The 18,560-nt window shown below is 39.5% G+C and overlaps 1 protein-coding gene across 2 annotated transcripts in view; it reads right to left on the bottom strand.

Moving 5' to 3' along the window:
- The window catches only part of MYOF (myoferlin), a 169,233-nt gene that overhangs the window by 135,263 nt on the left and 15,410 nt on the right, over positions 1–18,560 (bottom strand). For both annotated transcript variants that reach the window (XM_043988288.1, XM_043988289.1), the window contains exon 2: positions 2,779–2,834. In XM_043988288.1, the coding sequence (XP_043844223.1) occupies positions 2,779–2,834 (56 nt within the window). The remainder of the gene's footprint in view (positions 1–2,778; positions 2,835–18,560) is intronic.

Here is an 18,560-nt window from a genome sequence, read left to right as displayed (position 1 = left end):
TATAATTAACTCCAACACCAAATAGTCAGTCAGTCAATGAACATTTATTTAAGGTCTGCTATGTTCCAGGAATCATGCTAAATCCTGAGCAAAAAAAAAAGTTACTTTCTGATCACTTGCTATTATTTCTTATCTATTGTTTATTTCTCCCTCAGAGTCCAAGCATTGAGCTCTGATCATAGTAAACCTATTTTGAATTGAATACTATAGATAAAGAGAGTCAATTATGCATTTGGGGAGAGAATCCTAAAGGGGTATCATAGCTAAAAACCAAGTAAAGGCAATTGTTGGGAGGGAAGAGAACAATTAGATAAATTTGTGAATTAAAATTCTCTACACAATTCTGACATGCAGGATAACTCTTTGTTGTCTCAAGACAGTCTCTTTCCCTTGATTACAATAGTAGGTATTGGTCTGCTTTGGCTGTGAAGTTGCAGAGGGAGCCATAGGCTCCTTTAAAACATGCTTCTTGGTTTTATTTCCAAATATGGGATGTTCAGATGATCTTTTCTAGTGCAAGATGTTGGTGCAATTCTACTCCACAGCTTTCCTAGCCCTAGGAATCATGTTCTAGTCTGTGGTGCCCAGGACAAGGAATCCATTTTAACCTGCTTCGGTGACCATGTGGACACCCCCTTTGCCCCATTCTTTGGAGGCTAGGGCACTATAATGTTTTAAGTCTTAGCTCCAGCCAATCCCCTTCAGTTTCTCTCTTCTATTCATTTTGCTTGAAGGCTATTCTCTGTCTTGTTGAGATGAGGGTTCTTTGCCTACAGTTCTTAGCTGGCCTCAAAGGCTGGCACCATCCCTAGAACCCGTCTTTATTGCATCATTCATCTCTCTCCAGTATTGATCCCCTGTTTCTTCTAGTTTCAAGGCTTATGTTTCCTTATGGGTTTCCTATCAAGTTCTTGCTTCTTGCCTATAGGACATCCCTAGGTTTCAAGTCATCTGAAGAGTTAAGATAACTGATAGTTCCTGAGCTCAATGAATCATCAAGAGGATGAATCATAAGATTATTTTTGTTGTTAATTATTTCAAGTAGTTTTTTAGTTGATTCTCTAGGATTCTCTAAGTATAAACATCATATCATCTGAAAAGAGCAATACTTTTGTTTCCTCATTGTCTATTCTAATTCCTTCAATTTCTTTTTCTTCTCTTATTGCTACAGCTAACATTTCTAGTATAATATTAAATAATAGTGGTGATAATGGGCATCCTTGCTTCACTCCTGATTTTATTGGGAAGACTTCCAACTTATCCCCACTACAGAGAATGTTTGCTGATGGCCCTCTGATTACCAGTTCTTGGCCACTTCTCCCAGTTATCCTTAGGGGATATCCTCCCTGTAGGGGAGGAATTTTCTAAAATCCTGTCATGACAGTTTTATCAAATTCCCCATAGCTTTAAAAGTACATTAAGTGGTCAACTGAGCTATAACTAGGAATTATTGAAACTAGGACAAATTTAGTCAGGGGAGAGGGACTTGGTCATGGTGGCACAGAAGACAAACTATGAGTACAGTCATGTTGAGAGAGGGGTGGCCCCCATGGGAATTTAAGGACAAAGCCTGGAGACAGGGATGCAATGGCTAAGATGGAGTACCAGTAGTAGAGGGCCAGAAAGAAATCTTACTGTGGTATGGGTTGGTGAAGACTCACTAGGTAAGGTACAGGGATGGTAGTTATACTGTGGAGTAAGTGACCCCTGGATGTCAGTATCTAAGGGGCAAATCCCTCATCTCCTCATGCAGACCAAGGGATGAAAAAGGCTTCTTCTTAGAAACCTTGCCAATTTTTGACAGGTACTTATAGCTTAATGAATACAGATAACTTTTAATCCAAATGAGTTACTAGAGCTGGCAATACAAATGTTAACCCAGACCTTAATGAATTAGCTACATCTTCTGCAAAGCTAATATTATTCCCTATTAGGTTACCCATGCCCATATAATGTGGCTGATCCTCCTTTTCCATTTATGTAGGCAACTAAGGAGTACCCTGAATAGAACACTAAACATGGAGTTAAGAAGAGTTGAGTTCAAATGTGGTCTCAGACACTGGATTAGACCCTGGGCAAATCACTTAATCTTTATCTGCCTTGGTTTCTCCAACTGTAAATATTGGGGTAATATTAGAATCTTCCGCCAAGAGTTTTGGTGAGGATAAAAAGAGAACACTTTGTAAATCTTAAAGCACTATATAAATTGTTATTATTATTACTACAAGGAGCCCTAGAGAAGAATGGACCACAAAACCTCCCCCTGTGCACTGGCAGGGCAGACAGAGTGCTTTGCCCTGATTCTCCCCTCAGTCTGAACCCTCCATATGTTTTATTGTTTTGTTTTGGTGGGGCAATGATGGTTAAGTGACTTGCCCAGGGTCACACAGCTAGTAAATGTCAAGTGTCTGAGGTCAAATTTGAACTCAGGTCCTTCTGAATCCAGGGCTGGTGCTTTATCCACTGCGCCACCAAGCTGCCCCCTCCATATGTTTTAAATAGAGAAGCATGTACCTGGAGATGGCAGAACCTTACACACATCGCTAGCTTCTAAGAATTGTGTAGAGAAACCTTAGAGCAAGCTCTCAGGGTCTTGATTCCCATACTAGGAGGACATCTGGGAAGCTACATGAGTGAGGTACTAGAGAATTGCTCTGCTCTTTCTGCAAGGGAAGTGGGGGGCATCCAGATTCTCCAATTCCAAGGCTAGTTTCTGACCCATAGGATGAAGAATTAAGTACTGAATATATTTAAACAAAAATTAAATTAAAAAGTTACCTCATTCCAGATAGGATTGAGTTCATTATCAACTTTTTTTGTTTTCTTCTTCTCATCTGAAAATATAAAAAAAGAAATGTATCAATCAACCAAGAAATGAACTAAGTAACCATTATGATAAATAAATGCATTAACTAATCAACAATTAATGAAATACATTAATCAACCATTATCGACAATACTTGTTGATTACTTGAGCCCCAACACATCATCCCTATTGTCTACATGTTGCTGAAGGAGGTGGGATTTCCCAGGAGCAAAGACCAGCTCATGTCTTTCTTTGCATCCCCAGTGCTTAACACAGTGCCTGGCACAAAGTAGGCACTTCATAAATGCTCACTGACTGACTGATGTGATGGAGAGTCATACATACTAACACAGGAATGCGCCACATTTCCAATGTTCATATTGGCACAGTGACTAGGATTTTCCAGAAGATATAGTATAATACTAAACTAGAGGGCAGAAAGCCTCTTTGGATTCCCTTCTGTGCCAGTCTACTTCATCCAACTAACTTGCAATTCAAGACATCACCCTCATGAGGTCATTGATATTCTTCAAGAATGAAAGACAATAACTTCATCAGATACAAGATCCCTCTTCTTCAATGACAGGGGACTATAAACTTTTTTTGTGTGTGTGAGGCAATTGGGGTTAAGTGACTTGCCCAGAGTCACACAGCTAGTAAGTGTTAAGTGTCTGGGGTCGGATTTGAACTCAGGCCCTCCTGAATCCAGGGCCGGTGCTCTATCCACTGCACCACCTAGCTGCCCCGACTATATAAACTTTTGTGGCATATTCATGAATCTCCCTTCAAGTAAAAACAAGATGGTTCACCTTTTTTTTTTTTCCTATTCTAGCTGGTAGAACAATAGTAAATGATTTTGTACTGAAACACAGAATGTCCATGATCTGGAAAGACCATCCATTTCAGTCCTCTCTCTTCATAGATGGAGAAACAGAAGGCCAGAGAGGTGATGTAACTTGTACAATGTCATACAGCTATTTAGTAAAGAACTTGAAGGAGAATCTAATTCTTTGGGTTCCCAAGAGGGAATATTCCCTACTTCAATTCAAATGTAGTCATATGCTGCAAAGCTATCAGAAGCTGGTGACTCAGAAGTGTCTCACTTGGATGCTGCAGGTCCCTCGTGTACATTATGATGGAATCATGGAATCCCTGAGTTGGAAAGGACCTCCCACTGAACCCACATAGGAATCCCTTTTATACCACCCCCAACAAGTATTCATTCATCCTTTACTTCCAACTGCAAAATCTCCACATACAGTCTTTTCTTCATTCCTAACTGTGATTAAATTGCCCTTTTCATATTTTAGAGATTACTAAACAATTTCTGACTTGAGTTTCCTTTGTTCCAATGTTGCCTGAATGTACCATTTCCATCTATTTTTCTAATACAGAGATAAGCTTTAAGCCTAATATCTCTCCATTTTGCATTCTTTCAAGGGCTTAACATAACAAGTCTATGACTCATTGCCCTTACTTTGCTAAGTATTAACATTTCTACTTGCTTTGAGACTGAACATTCTAAACTAGCCTCCCTTTCTAAGGTTCAAAATGACCCCCAAATCATCCATTTCTGTCAAAATGTATAGTGTTTATTTTCTGAGTTTGAGCCTGCTGTATGACCCACAGGACCCCAGTCACTGGCCTATTCTTTTGATCAGGTGGGAACTTTCCCAGATCTTGCCCTGATATGTTTATGTTGACTACTTGCCTCCCTTATCAAACCCAAAACCTCAAAATCTGTATATCTGATTACAATGAAAAAAAGGTTAAATCTTGAGATAAGGGAACGAAACTATGTCAAAGGAAAGGAGTGTTTGCTTTAACATTTCTCTGACTGGGTTAAATGATTTCCCATTATCCGGATGCATTGTCAGAGGTTCCAGTAAAGAACTGGACATATCTACATGGAGTGTATACCACATCCAGTGGCGCTGCTAGTTCTAAAAGCTGTCTACTCGCTCCCAAACTTAAGCTGCTTTTCTCTCCCACCTCATTTTTACAGATGAGGGAACTGAGATCCAAGGAGGTTGAGTGACTTGCCCAAGGGTAACTCTGGTAGCAAATTTCAGAGGTGAGATTCAAAACCAGGTCATTAATCAACAACCAGAACTAAGTCAAGGATTCAAACATGGGATTGGGAGGAGAAGGGAAACAATAGAAGGACTGAGGTAATAGAATAGAAGTACAAAGAAGCAGTATCTTGAGCACAAAGGAACAAGATCAGTACCTACCTACTGGAACTGGAGGTACACAGAGCAGGACCAACCACCATGTGAACTAGCTTGATAGCAAACCAAGTCACTTCTGACCTAAGATACCTTGACTTAAGGATGAATCTATACTCTGAGCCTCCATTGAATGACCCCAGAGTTGGATGTTAGAATTATAAAAGGGCAAGGACGCTATGTACATAATTATATCAGACTCCCCCCAAATATTTATTTCTTGCTTTGCCCTGTTCCTGGACTTCCTGGAAGAGTGGGAATGCCAATGGACTAACCTAGCCTGAGGGAAATCTTTGGGGAATAACCAACTCTGTTGAATCTGTCTAAAAAGAAAAAAAAAAAAGAAACTGTCCAATTAATTATTTAATAAACATCAGTTAAGTATTCTTGGAGAATAAACATTTTCATGGAGGTGTTTATAATCCAATGGGGATAGTTCGTAATTTAATTGAATGTAATAAAATTGGCTCTAACCTAGTGAATGCCATAATCAAACAGTGTGTTGGGGCAAAAGGGAGAAGCATGAGTCAGAGAAAATTAGAAATGACTGTAGAAAAGGTGGGGCTATTCAACTTCTACCCTGTTGGAAGTTAGGGAAATGAGACTTCCTGTTGCTTCTCCTGGTACTTCTCTGGCTGGCTCCCAGCTGATTCTTAGGGGCTAGGACAGGCTTCCTGGCCAGGAGAAAGCCACCTCCACCCCCACCCCTCTTTAGAAGGGTTAGCTTTGATTATTTTGATTTTTAACTAGAATGATATATATTCTATTTTCATTGGAAGTCTAGCCTCACATGTAAATAAGTTAAGCCCCAAAAATGTGTTTGCAAGTTATTTTCTTATCAGTGGTTGTAGGGTCACATATTTCTATTATTCAGCTATTCAATTCCACTTATGTTTTCTTTAAAGGGTCAGAAGTTATAGACTACAAACATCAGATTAAATTACAGGAAGCTCCCTCATCTCGTGCTCACCCCAATTTTATTAAAATGGCTTTCTTTCTATGGAAAGGAATGAAACATTTTCTACACAGAAAACAATAACTGGTTCAAACCTAGAGCACATTCAGTACTGAAACATGCTATTTCCTTGGGCATTCTCTATTTTCCGATTGTCTTACCCAGTACAATTCTTTCTTTCCTGTAAGGGTCACAATAGATTTGGCTGGCAAGGCCAGTCACGCACCAACCAGGATCTTTCCCAAATTTTAAAAACATGATCATGCCAATCTGCCAGGCACAGTTGTATGACTAGACCATTCATTATCTCTGCAGTTTACCTAGGAGATGATGTCTAACTACTGATGAGGAGGCTAGAAAAATTCAAGCAGTCGAAAGCTACACCCACAAGAGTCCAGCCACATATGTTGGAGCAGAAAATTTGATCTGTTTTCTTTGCTGAGCCTTGTTGAAACAGGCTTGTGAGAAAGGGGATCATGATTTTGAAGTCTTCACTATGTACACATCCATATTATTACTATAGAAAGAGCTTTGGGCTTGGAGTTGGCGAACCTGGGTCTGAATTCTGGTTCTGACGTTTACTAGAGAATCACTTGAGTTTCCTCCTCTATAAAACAGGGATAAACACTTCTAGTCTTTACAGCACTGTGTATGAGGAAAGTGCTGTGTAAAGCTAGGAATGCTGTAGAAATGTGAGTTGTTGTTAGGAATCTGAGAGGCATAATGGACAATTCAAATCTTTTACTTTTGTCCAATTCAGTAAAGTTGCTGTAGACTTTACATTCTGTAGTCAAGGGAGAAATTTCTCCCAAATGAATTTTGTTATTGAAAAATTAAAATGAAATGAGTAGATTGAACCAAAGGAACCAAGCCCGTCTCCCAGTCCCCTCTAGCAAAGGTGGGAAATAGCTAAAGGTATGCTGGTAAATGTTTAGCAACCAGATCTGAAAAAAGTCTAATTTTTTTTTTAATTTAAAAGTACACCTGGGGGCAGGTAGGTGGCACAGTGGATAAAGCACTGGCCCTGGATTCAGGAGGACCTGAGTTCAAATCTAGCCTCAGATACTTGACACTTACTAGCTGTGTGACCCTGGGCAAGTCATTTAACCCTCATTGCCCTGCAGAAAAAAAAGTACATCTGACACACTTTTAAGTTTAATCTACATTATTAGTGTTTTCTCCATCATTTTCTTAAGTCTAAAAAAATCAGCAAAACAAATCAAACCCTAATTTGTAATGTATGACACTTTTCTGTGTGTAAATGCTCAGACTGAAAATTTAACAATCAGCTCTCCAGCGAGTTAGAGCTGGCTCTTCCATACCCCTAGAAATAGCTATCATTAACTTTTCCGAGGACATGCTATTCATTGAAGAAGGGGTAGAAAATTGTTCCTTTGGCTTTGAAAAGATGCCATACAAAATAGTTACCCCAGGCTGAAGGACCCTGGGCTAGGCTGACTTGGATGGACCTGGGAAAGTGCAAGGGTGGAGCTAACCCTAGCATTTAGGTATCTACATGTCATATGCTCCACTTGACTCACTGGCTCTACTCTACCCCTCCTTTGGAGTGAATTTGACATGAACCATTCCCATCCTTGCCCAAGGGGATAACTTTCCAGTTACCAACCCAGGTTGGCGGATAAAAGGAAGCTCTTTTTTCATCAGGACCCCAGGAAACATGTTGCCCTTTTCATCCCAAGAGGAAAAGAAACATAAAGCTTTCTAATCTCCAGAAGCACTTTGAGAAATTCTGAACAAGCTGGCATAAACAGCTGTTTCTGATCACTAAACGGTGATGTTGCCAAACAAGTTCAGGAAGAGAACTTTGGCTGAGCTGCTAATGAAATACAACATGGGACCGTTTGGACTGTTTTCTTTCTTTTTTTTTAAACTGTAATTGATAGCTCTGATAGACTGGAACACCAAGGAGAGGAGCGGGGCTAATTCACCACACTACTTCCCTATCACTCGGAGTCCTGCTGACCTTAGGCAATACCTCAAGTTGAAAAACAAAAAATAGTATTCCATGGAAACTATCTTTGTCAGAAAATATTGCTCTCCTTAGCCTACTGCTACAGGACCTAAGATGACCCCATTGTGTGCTGGTGATCTCCAGGCTCTGCAGACTTCCTTGATTTTTGATTTCTCAAGTACATATCATACTCAGGATCAGAAAAAACAGCATCTCTCCAAAAGGCACAAGGCTACGAACTAGGATGCCTAACTTCTAGCCCCAGACCCGTGCCTAACAAGCCAGGTGATTTGTAACATGTTCATTCTATTCCCTGTGCCTTAGTTTCCTTATCTGTAAGAAATGGATCTAATGCATTGAAACCTCACTATAACACTTAGATCTCAGCACTTACAGAATCCATGATTCTTTCTTGTTCATAGTCCCTCTACAGGTATGAATTGCCACCCCTCCATAATTTGGTAGATGGTCTTTTGTTCAGTCATTTCAATTGTGTCTAACTCTTCTTGACCCCATTTGGGATGTTCTTGGCAAAGATACTGGAGAGGTTTGCCATTTACGTCTCCAGCTCATTTTACAGGTGAAGAAACTGAGGCAAACAGGGTTAGGTGACTTGCCCAGGGTCACACAGATAGTAAGTGTCTGAGGCCAGATTTGAACTCAGGAAGATGAGTCTTCCTGACTCTGGACCTAGTATTCTATCTGCTATACCAGGGTTTCTTAAACTTTTGACACTAGTGACCCATTTTTGCCCCAGAAATTTTTATGCAACCCCAGGTATATAGGTATATAAAATAAGTATACATTACCTTTTACTGTTGCCAAATTTTTGCAACCCCCACATTCAGTTACATGACCCCATATAGGGTTGCAACCCACAGTTTAAGAAGCTTTGCACAATACAACCTAGCTGTCTCTCTTCAAATATTGCTGCTGCTGAAACATTCATAACCCAGCCGGCCACCTAGTAATGGACCTCTCTAGATTTAGGTAGGCTGGTACTTGGAGGACAGACATACCACTTGGTCACCAAGCTTAACCTTCATTGGCAGTCACTGAGGTACCAGAATTACTCTCACACCACGATGAGGCATTAAAAGAAAACTTGAGGCCTGGCATCAACCATACATCAGCAGAGGAGTTGGCAATAATAACAACTCACATTTTTATAGTGTTTTTTTACCATTTACAAAGCATTTTTCTCGCAATAATCCTGAGGTAGGTAGAAGAACTATCATTATTATTCTTGTTTTACCTCTCAGGAAACAAGACATTAAGCATCTTACCCACAAAAGTGGGCAAAGAAACAAGGGTAGGAAACCAGGGCTTCCAGTTCCAAATCTGGCACCTTTATAAGGAAATACTTGTAGGTTGTTGTTTTTTAATGTACTCTGGGGAGCCAGGGAACAGAGGAGAAATCTAGTTAGAGAAAGATTTTATAGGAAAGTAGAGACTATAGCATAAATATAAATGAAATTAATGTCTTGGTTATACACTGTTGGTGGAGCTATAAATTAATACAATCATTCTGGAAAACAGTTTAGAATTATACAAATAAAGCAGCTAAAATGTTAATACCCTTTTACCCACAGATTTCACGGCTATGCAAATACTCAAGGAGGTCATTGACAAAAAGAAAGGTTCGATATTTAGTACACTAAAATATTTATAGTAACACTTTTTGTGGTAGCAAAGAATTGGAAACAAAGTAGATGGGCATTGATCAGTTAATAGATAAAGACACTGTGACACATTCATGTAATGGAGCACTGTAGTGCTGTAAGAAACAAAGAATATAGTGAATGCAAAGAAACATGGAAAGATTTATATGAACTAATGAGGAGTGAAGTAAGCAGAGTCACAGAAATTGACCACAACTATGTAGCCACAGAAAAAACAAAAATAGATGTTGTGAAATTACAAAGAATGAACTTGGGGGCAGCTAGATGGCACAGTGGATAGAGTACCGGCCCTGGATTCAGGAGTACCTGAGTTCCAGCCTCAGACACTTAACACTTACTAGCTGTGTGACCTTGGGCAAGTCACTTAACCCCAATTGGCTCACAAAAAAAAAATTAAAAAAAAAAAGAATGAACTTGGCTTCAAAGAATAGAGACTCAGCTTCCTTATTTATCAAATGAGGGGGCTGTACTAAAAGACCTCTAAAATCCCTCCTGGCTCCATCCTGTGGACAGAAACAGGGACATTTAGAGGCAGAGCAATGTTCTGAGGGGGAAGACAATCTGTCTTGGATATGTTGAAGTTTACACATCAGGGTGGTGATGTCCGGCAAGCAATTGGCAGCACAGGACTAGAATTCAGGAGAGATCTAGACTGAATAAATAGTTTTAGAAGTCATGTGTGTAGAGGGAAGAATTGGGCTATGGGGAAGACATTCAGTCCCAAAGAGATAGACCTTTACAAGACAAGAAAATACAGCCCAGGACAGGGCCTTAAGGGATACCCACACTTAGCAGGCAGGAGCAGGCTGAAGATCCAGGAAAAGTTGGTAAGGAAGAAATGGTCAGATATGTAAGAACAGTGTTATGGAACCCAAGAACAATGAGAGTATTCAGGAGAAAGACGTGGTTGAGGGTCAAGTGAAGTAGAGCATAGGATTTAGATCACTGGTAACCAGAGAGAGCAGTTTCAGTGGAGTGATGGGGCCACAATGGGCAGAGAAATGAGTGGGTAGTGAGAAAATAGAGACAGAAAGAGAAGAGAATGTTTTCTAGGAGCTTGACAATGAAAGGAAGGAAAAGTATAAAACAATAGCTTGAGAAGATGGCAGGACTTCATGATTTTTTTTTTCTTTTGAGATTGTGGAAACCCTGAGGGTATTTATAGGCAATAGTATATAAGGAAAGATTGAAGGGGGGAGAACATAGGAAGGATAAATGATATAAGCTTTTGGAAGAGGCAAGAAAGTAAGAAATCAAGGCTAAAGGTAGGACTACTGGTGTTGGCAGTGAGAAATGCTATATGGGAGAAAAGGATGAGAGGACAGGTAAAGATGTAGGAAGATTTTAAGATATAAAATAGGGTGTTTGCAATAGATGACCTCAGTTTTCTCAATAAAATAGGAAAGGTTCTTTTGAGAGAGAGGAACTTAGAAGACTTAAGGAGAGAAGTTTGGAACAGCCACTAGGAGCATAACAGTCAAACGGGGAATTGAAGGAGTTATAATGCATGATTTGTGGTGGTCCCAGTTAGCTCACTTTTGTGTAAGAGTGCAAAAACTGACTCTAAAGGTTGAGGATTAGCAATACTTGAATAGCACAAGTATGAGAAACCAAGAGATTCAGAGATGGAAGACTACACAGTTGAATAAATAAACTATAAGTTAGATAGTTAAGGGAGGAAATTGAGACCAGGCCAAGTTTGGTGTACTGGGAAAATAGGAATGAATAGAGAAAAATATGAGATGAGGAAAAATAGATTTATAGGTTTGTCCTGACCATATTCTACCCTATGGTAAGTATGTATGTCTGTGTGTATATATAATGTGTATATGTATGTAGATATAGATATAGATTAGACTATGGATTATAATCTACATATGTATAGATTGAAGCTTCTTTAACTATGGGTAACTGAATATGGGGGTCATGAAAAATTTGGTAGTAAATGTTTGATTTGTATACCTATTTTATACACCTATATATCCAGGGTCATGTAAATTTCTCAGGCAAAAGGGGGTCGAGAGTAGAAAAAGTTTAAGAAGCTTTGGTCTAGATTGTAGAGATAGATAGACAGACAGATAGCTAGGTAGAGAGATGGATGGATGGATGGGTGGGAGGGACAGACAGATAATCTCCCTATATTACAAGAGAAGTCATGGCTTAATGAATGCAGAGTTGATCTCTAAAGCCAAGAAGACTTGTGTTCAAATACCATCTCTGACACATAGTAGCTATTTGACTTTGGGAAAATCACTTAACCACTCAGTGTTCTACTGGTCAAGTTTCTTAGACCGTAAGTTGCTTCTAGAAAAAGGATTCTACACTTGCTACCTCTCATTCCATTCTCAGTTGCTTCCATTCTGGCTTCCATTTCTATCCCTCTACTGAAACACATCTCTCCAAGGACAATTATGACTTAGGTCCAATGACCTTATTTATATCAGCTCTCTAGTAGCTTCTCTGTCTCTTGCTGAAGAAATGGAAGCAGGGTCAGATTTTATACTCTTGGGTTCAAAGATCACTATAGATGCCAACGGCTGCCATGAAATTAAAAACTGCTTGCTCCTTGGAAGGAAAGCCATGGTAAATCTGGACAGCATAGTAAAAAGCAGAGATATCACCTTGCCAACAAAGGTTCATGTAGTCAAAGCTATGCTTTTTCCAGTAGCAAAGAATGGCTGTGAGACTTGCACTGTAAGGAAAGCTAAGCTCCACAGAATCAATGCTTTTGAATCATGGTGCTGGAGAAGACTTTTGAGAGTCTCTTAGACAGCAACATCAAATCAGTGAATACTTAAAGAAATTATCCGTGACTATTGGTTGGGTACCAAAGCTGAAACTTAAATACATTGGCCACATAATGAGAAGACAGAACTCATTGGAAAAGACCCTGATGTTGGGAGAGATTGAAGGCAAAATGAGAGGGGGACAGACAAGCAGAGGATGAAATGAATAGATAGTATCATGGAAACAATGAACACTAGCTTGGACGGACTTCAAGAGATAGAGGTTAGAAGAACCTGGCATCCATGGGGACACGAAGAGTCAGACCTGACTGAAAGAATGAACCATTATTATTAGTAGTATTAGCCTAGTCACCAGGCCTCCAGTATAGCACAGACTTCATTCCCTGAGCTTCTACTGAGCTCCAGCTGAGCTCAAACAGTGTTTACAGAGCAACTAATGATATGCTGGTAAACGTTTAACAACCAGGCTTCAAACTGCATTATTAATTTTCTTAAGTCTGGACAATCAACAAAACAATGAATCAATTCCGGATTTGCAGTTAGTTTATTTCTGAGGTGTAAATATTCATAAAGAAAATTTAACCATCAACTCAGACTGGTTAGAGCTGGTGTGCTCCAGCATACCCCTGCTTCTTTTTTTTTAATTAATAAAGTATTTTATTTTTTTTCCATTACATATAAAGATAGTTCTCAACCTTTGTTTATACAAGCTTTACAATTTCAGATTTTTCTCCCTCCCCTAGACAGCAGGTAATCTGATATAGGTTTTATATATATATACACACATAATAACATTAATCCTATTTCTGCATTAGTCATGTTATAAGAGAAAAAAAATCAGAGCAATGATGGAAAACCTCAAAATAGAAAAAAAAACAACAGCAGCAAAAACAAAAGAAATAGTATGGTTCATTTAGCATCTATACTCCGCAGTTCTTTTTTCCTGGATTTGGAGATCCTCTTCCATCACGAGTTCCCTGGAACTCTTCTGTGCCATTGCATTGGTGAGAAGAATATAGTCCATCACAGCAGATCAACACTCAATGTTGATGTTACTGTGTACAATGTTCTTCTAGTTCTGCTCATCTCACTCATCATCAGCCCACACAAGACCCTCCAGGTTTCTCTGAACTCCTCCTGCTCATCGTTTCTTATAGCACAATAGTATTCCATTGTATTCATATACCACAACTTGTCCAGCCATTCCCCAATTGATGGGCACCCCCTCAACTTCCAATTCTTTGCCACCACGTAAAGAGCAGCTATAAATATTTTTGTACATGTGGGTCCCTTTCCCCCTTCCATGATCTCTTTGGAAAAAAGACCCAAAAGTGGTATTGCTGGGTCAAAGGGTATGCATAGCTTTATCGCCCTTTGGGCAAATTCCAAATTGCTCTCCAGAATGCTTGGATCAGTTCACAGCTCCACCAACAAAGGATTAGTGTTCCAATTTTCCCACAGCTTCTCCAACATTTATTATTTTCCTTTTTTTTGTCATTTTAGCCAATCTGATAGGTGTCAGGTGGTACCTCAGAGTTGTTTTTATTTGCATCTCTCTAATCATTAGAGATTTAGAGCATTTTTTCATATGGGAATAGATAGCTTTGGTTTCTTCATCAGAAAACTGCCTGTTCATATCCTTTGACCATTTCTCAATTGGGGAATGACTTGGGTTCTTATAAATTTGATTTAGTTCCCTATATATTTTAGAGATGAGGCCTTTATCAGAAGTACTGGCCTCAAAAATTGTTTCCCAACTTTCTGCCTCCCTTCTAATTTTGGATGCATTGCTTCTGTTTGTACAAAAATTTTTTAATTTAATGTGATCAAAATCATCCACTTTGCATTTTACAATATACTCTATCTCTTGTTTGGTCAAAAACTGTTTTCCTTTCCAAAGCATACCCCTGCTTCTAACCCACTTCCCCCTCAGTTTCCATGACAGTGAATTCTCATTCTTCTCCTCCCTGAGTACTCCCCTGATTCTTTTATTGGATCCCATTAAAGGTGTGTTCCCTTCCCCCCGCCCAAGGTTTCATCTTTGGCCCCCTTTTCTTCTTTCTCTCTATTACATTCTGATAGCTTCAGCTATGCCTCTGTGCAATTGACTTCCAAATCTACACGTCTACCCTTAACTTTTCCACGTATCTCCAGTCCTATACATCTTACCATACATCTCCACTTGGATATACCATCAACATCTGAAGCCCTATATGTCTATAATTGAACTCATCATCATTTCCCATAACCCTGATTCTCCTTCCAACAGCTCTATTTCTGCGGGTTATGTCACCACCATCCTCCCCCACACACAGGTTCATAATCTTGAGAGTTATTTTTGACTCTTCACCCCACCACCCTCATCCATTTACAGCTGCCAAATCCTATCTGTCTTATCTCCTAAGTATCTCTTACATTTTTGTCTCCTCCTCTGCTCTCCTACTGCAGTCATCATTGATTACCTAGATGGTCGTGATAGCTTCTTAAGGAGTCTCCCTGCCTCCAATCTCTCCTCTTTCCAATTCATTCTCCACACTGCTGCCTGAGTTATCCCCCTAAAGGCACCAATCTGACCAAATCATTTCTCTAGTAAAGAACAAAACAAATAAAAAACTTCAGTCATTCTCTTGCCTCCCTGATAAAAAGAAATAGTGGGAACTCCTGATCCTAGAATCCTAGAGCCTTGTTCATCTCCCCTTCTCTCTTCCCCCCTCACAGCTGAGAGATAATAGGGTCACAGTATTTATAGCTGCAAAAGACCTTCAAGATCATCAAATTCAACACTGTAGGGGCAGCTAGATGGTGCAGTGGATAGAGCACCTGCCCTGAATTCAGGAGGACCTGAGTTCGAATGTGGTCTCAGACACTTGACACGTACTAGCCGTGTGATCCTGGGCAAGTCACTTAACACCAATTGCCTCACCAAAAAAAACCAATACTGTGCCCCCCATCCTCACCCCTGTATTTTGATGAAAGAAAACTGAAGTCTATGAAAGTTAAATGACTTGCCTGAGATCATACAAGACTAGATTGGTGCCCAAGGTTCTTTCTACCATGCCACAGTCTCTCCTTCCTCAATTGTTTCATTGCATGGGTTTACAGTTATATCGTTGTACTTTATATAATTTTGTGTGTGTGAGGCAATTGGGGTTAAGTGACTTGCCCAGGGTCACACAGCTAGTAAGTGTGTTAAGTGTCTGAGGCTGGATTTGAACTCAGGCCCTCCTGAATCCAAGGCCAGTGCTCTATCCACTACACCACCTAGCTGCCCCTGTCCTTTATATTATAATTATTTGCACACTTCTTTCTCCCATCAGATTGGAAGTTTATTGAAAGCAAGGTCTGTACCATATGTACTGTATGACAAGAGGCAGCATAGTAAAACAGTAGCTAGAATGCTGGACTTAGAGTCAGGAAGACCTAAAGTGATGTTTACTAGCTATAGGTTCTTCTGAGTGACCATGAACAAGTAAGTCTATGTACTTCTAGGTATCTCGGGCAAGACTCCCTAGTATGTATCTTCTAAATTATAAATGGGATGTAATCTACTTTGTTAGAGGAGGTTCCCACACCACACCAGGAGTTCCTTGCTCTGAGGAAATCAGATTGTGAAAAAAGTAAACCAGAGAATTGAAGAACAATAAACAGTAGCCTCATCCTCAGAAATCCTGCTTTCTAGGAGATCTGCCCAGTGAACAGACATGCTAAAATTTTTTCCTACCATGTTCCAATGAGATAGCCTCACAGTAACCTTTGAGGTCATGACCCAGTTTTTCAAGCACACATTGTCCAAGAATCAAAATAACCAATGGTACAGGGTAGCTGGGTTGTCACCCAAATGGCGGCTTTTATTAGATTTTTACAAAATATTTGGTTTTTCATCATGTGTTGATCAACTGTGATAGACTTGATTCTTTCAGCAATACAATAGTACAAGATAGTTCCAAAGGACTCATGATGGAAAAGGCTCTCCAAATCCAGAAGAAAAAAAAAAGAACTGTGGAATATGAATGTAGATTGAACCATACTATTTCTTTTGTTTTTGGTGCTGTTGTTTTCCTTTTTTAAGGTTTTTCCTTTTTGCTCTGATTCTTCTCTTATAATATGACTAATGCAGAAATGTTTAATGTTATTGTAAATATATAACCTATATCAGATTACTTGCTGTCTTGGGGAGGGGGGGAGGGAGGGGAGAGAGGGAGAAAAATTTGAAACTAGAAATCTTATAAAAACAAATGTTGAAAACTATCTCTACATGTAACTGGAAAATAATAAAAATACTTTCATAATTTAAAAAAATATTTGTTTTTGTTACATTTTGAGTTCCAAGTTATCTCCCTCCCAACCTCACATTAGAGAAGGCCAACATTTGAAATAGATATATATGTGGAAACATATAATACATACTTCCATATATCCGTTCTTTTCTCTGGAGGTAGATGGCATTTTCTTTCCTAAGTCCTTAAGTAGTTTATTTGAATACTCATATTACTCAGAATAGCTTAGTCATTCATAGTTATCCTTTGAACAATATTGCCGTTAATGTATGCAACATTCTCTTGGCTCAGCTCATTTCACTCTGCATTATTTCAAGCAAGTCTTTTCATGTTTTTCTAAAGATCTAGCTGCTCATCATTTCTTACAGCACAGTAGTATTCTATCATAATCCTATGCCACAACTTATTCAGCTATTCTCCAATTGACAGGCATCCCCTCAATGTCCAATTCTTTGCCATCATAAGATTTTATTCTGTGATTTTAGTTGTCACCCATAAAAGGGCCCCATTTCTCCAATAAGGAACTGATTCATTGCTAAACTACTTTCTAGCCCGGTCATAAGCAGCTACAAAGGAATTTCATTATCCTGTGGCAAACCCACACCTTGAGCCATAAAGAAAGGATTCTTTTGTTTCTGGTTGATGTTCTTCCTTTTACAGTCTGGGTCCACACATGACATGAACACTACTGGGTAATTTAATAATTCGGATAAGAAGGAAGACTCAGCTAGACCAGTTATTTAGCTCAGACTGGCATTTCTTAGGTCACAGCTTCAGGGTATGTTTCTCCCTAAGCCTGCACCACCTGATAGTGAAAAAGTCATTAAAACAAAAGGCTGCTGACCACACCAAATCCTAGTTAACAAAAAATTATTAATTTTTGACCCCCCCACCAATATACATACACACACACACACACACACACACACACACACACACTCCTATCACCACCATTATCACTAGATGGATTAAATGTTTTCAACAAAATGTTGACAAATTACTGACCCTCCTCCTTCTTCAACAACAAGACATCTCCACTTGGACAGCTTGGTGACACCAGAATCTTCAAGTATCAAAAACTGAGCTCATTCTCTTCCCTTCTTCTCTCCCTTTTCCCCTTTTTGTCTGCCCCCCCCCAACCCCTATTTGCAGTAGCATGTTACCTAGTGGAACCAGTTCTTGGTTACATCAGAACCATGGGAACACCAGATAGAAAAACAAAGAGATCTGGCTGCCCAGGGCTCCTTGAGTTATAGAATCATAGGATTTCAAGTCAAAAGGCCCTTTAGGTATCCTCTAGTCTTGTCTCACTTTACAAATAAGGAAACTGAAACCTAGAGAAGTTAGTTGAGTTTACCAAAATCATGCCAGTATTAAGGAGCAGAGTCCTGATTCAAACTCAGGTCCTACAATTCCAAATCCAGTATACTTTGTACTCCAGTATACTGTGCACTTAGGGATCTTCAGAAGGACAGACCATAAGAAACTTCCTACTCTGATCTATTCGCAATCGCCGTCTCCTAGCTGGTCCTATTGTTACTACTTAGCACTGATAGCTACTTGCTGTGGTTTCCCATATTCACCCTGAAGGTCTGTGCCCACCCTATTGGGAAAGAAATGCCAATAAAGTGCCCATTCTGTGTGGTTATTAGAGAGTCTATCTCTTGGCTCCTGTTCTCACTATGCTGCCTAAGGGTATTTTGATTTATTGATCTACCAATCAGAACTTAGGATCATGACCCAGCACACTAGCTAATACGCATTCTCTTTTAAATAAAAAGTATTTCAATGAGTCAGTTACCTGACCTTAATGTAATGGAATTAGTTTCCACAGAAGCAGAAGCCCATGTTGGAATATTGTCTACAGGGTTGTTGTTTTTTTACTAAAATTAA

Source organism: Dromiciops gliroides, chromosome 2 (genome assembly GCF_019393635.1).
Source record: "Dromiciops gliroides isolate mDroGli1 chromosome 2, mDroGli1.pri, whole genome shotgun sequence".
In the NCBI taxonomy this organism is placed as follows: domain Eukaryota; kingdom Metazoa; phylum Chordata; class Mammalia; order Microbiotheria; family Microbiotheriidae; genus Dromiciops; species Dromiciops gliroides.
The sequence above is the reverse complement of the archived record's forward strand: the minus strand, read 5'-3'. Positions and strand labels throughout refer to the sequence as shown.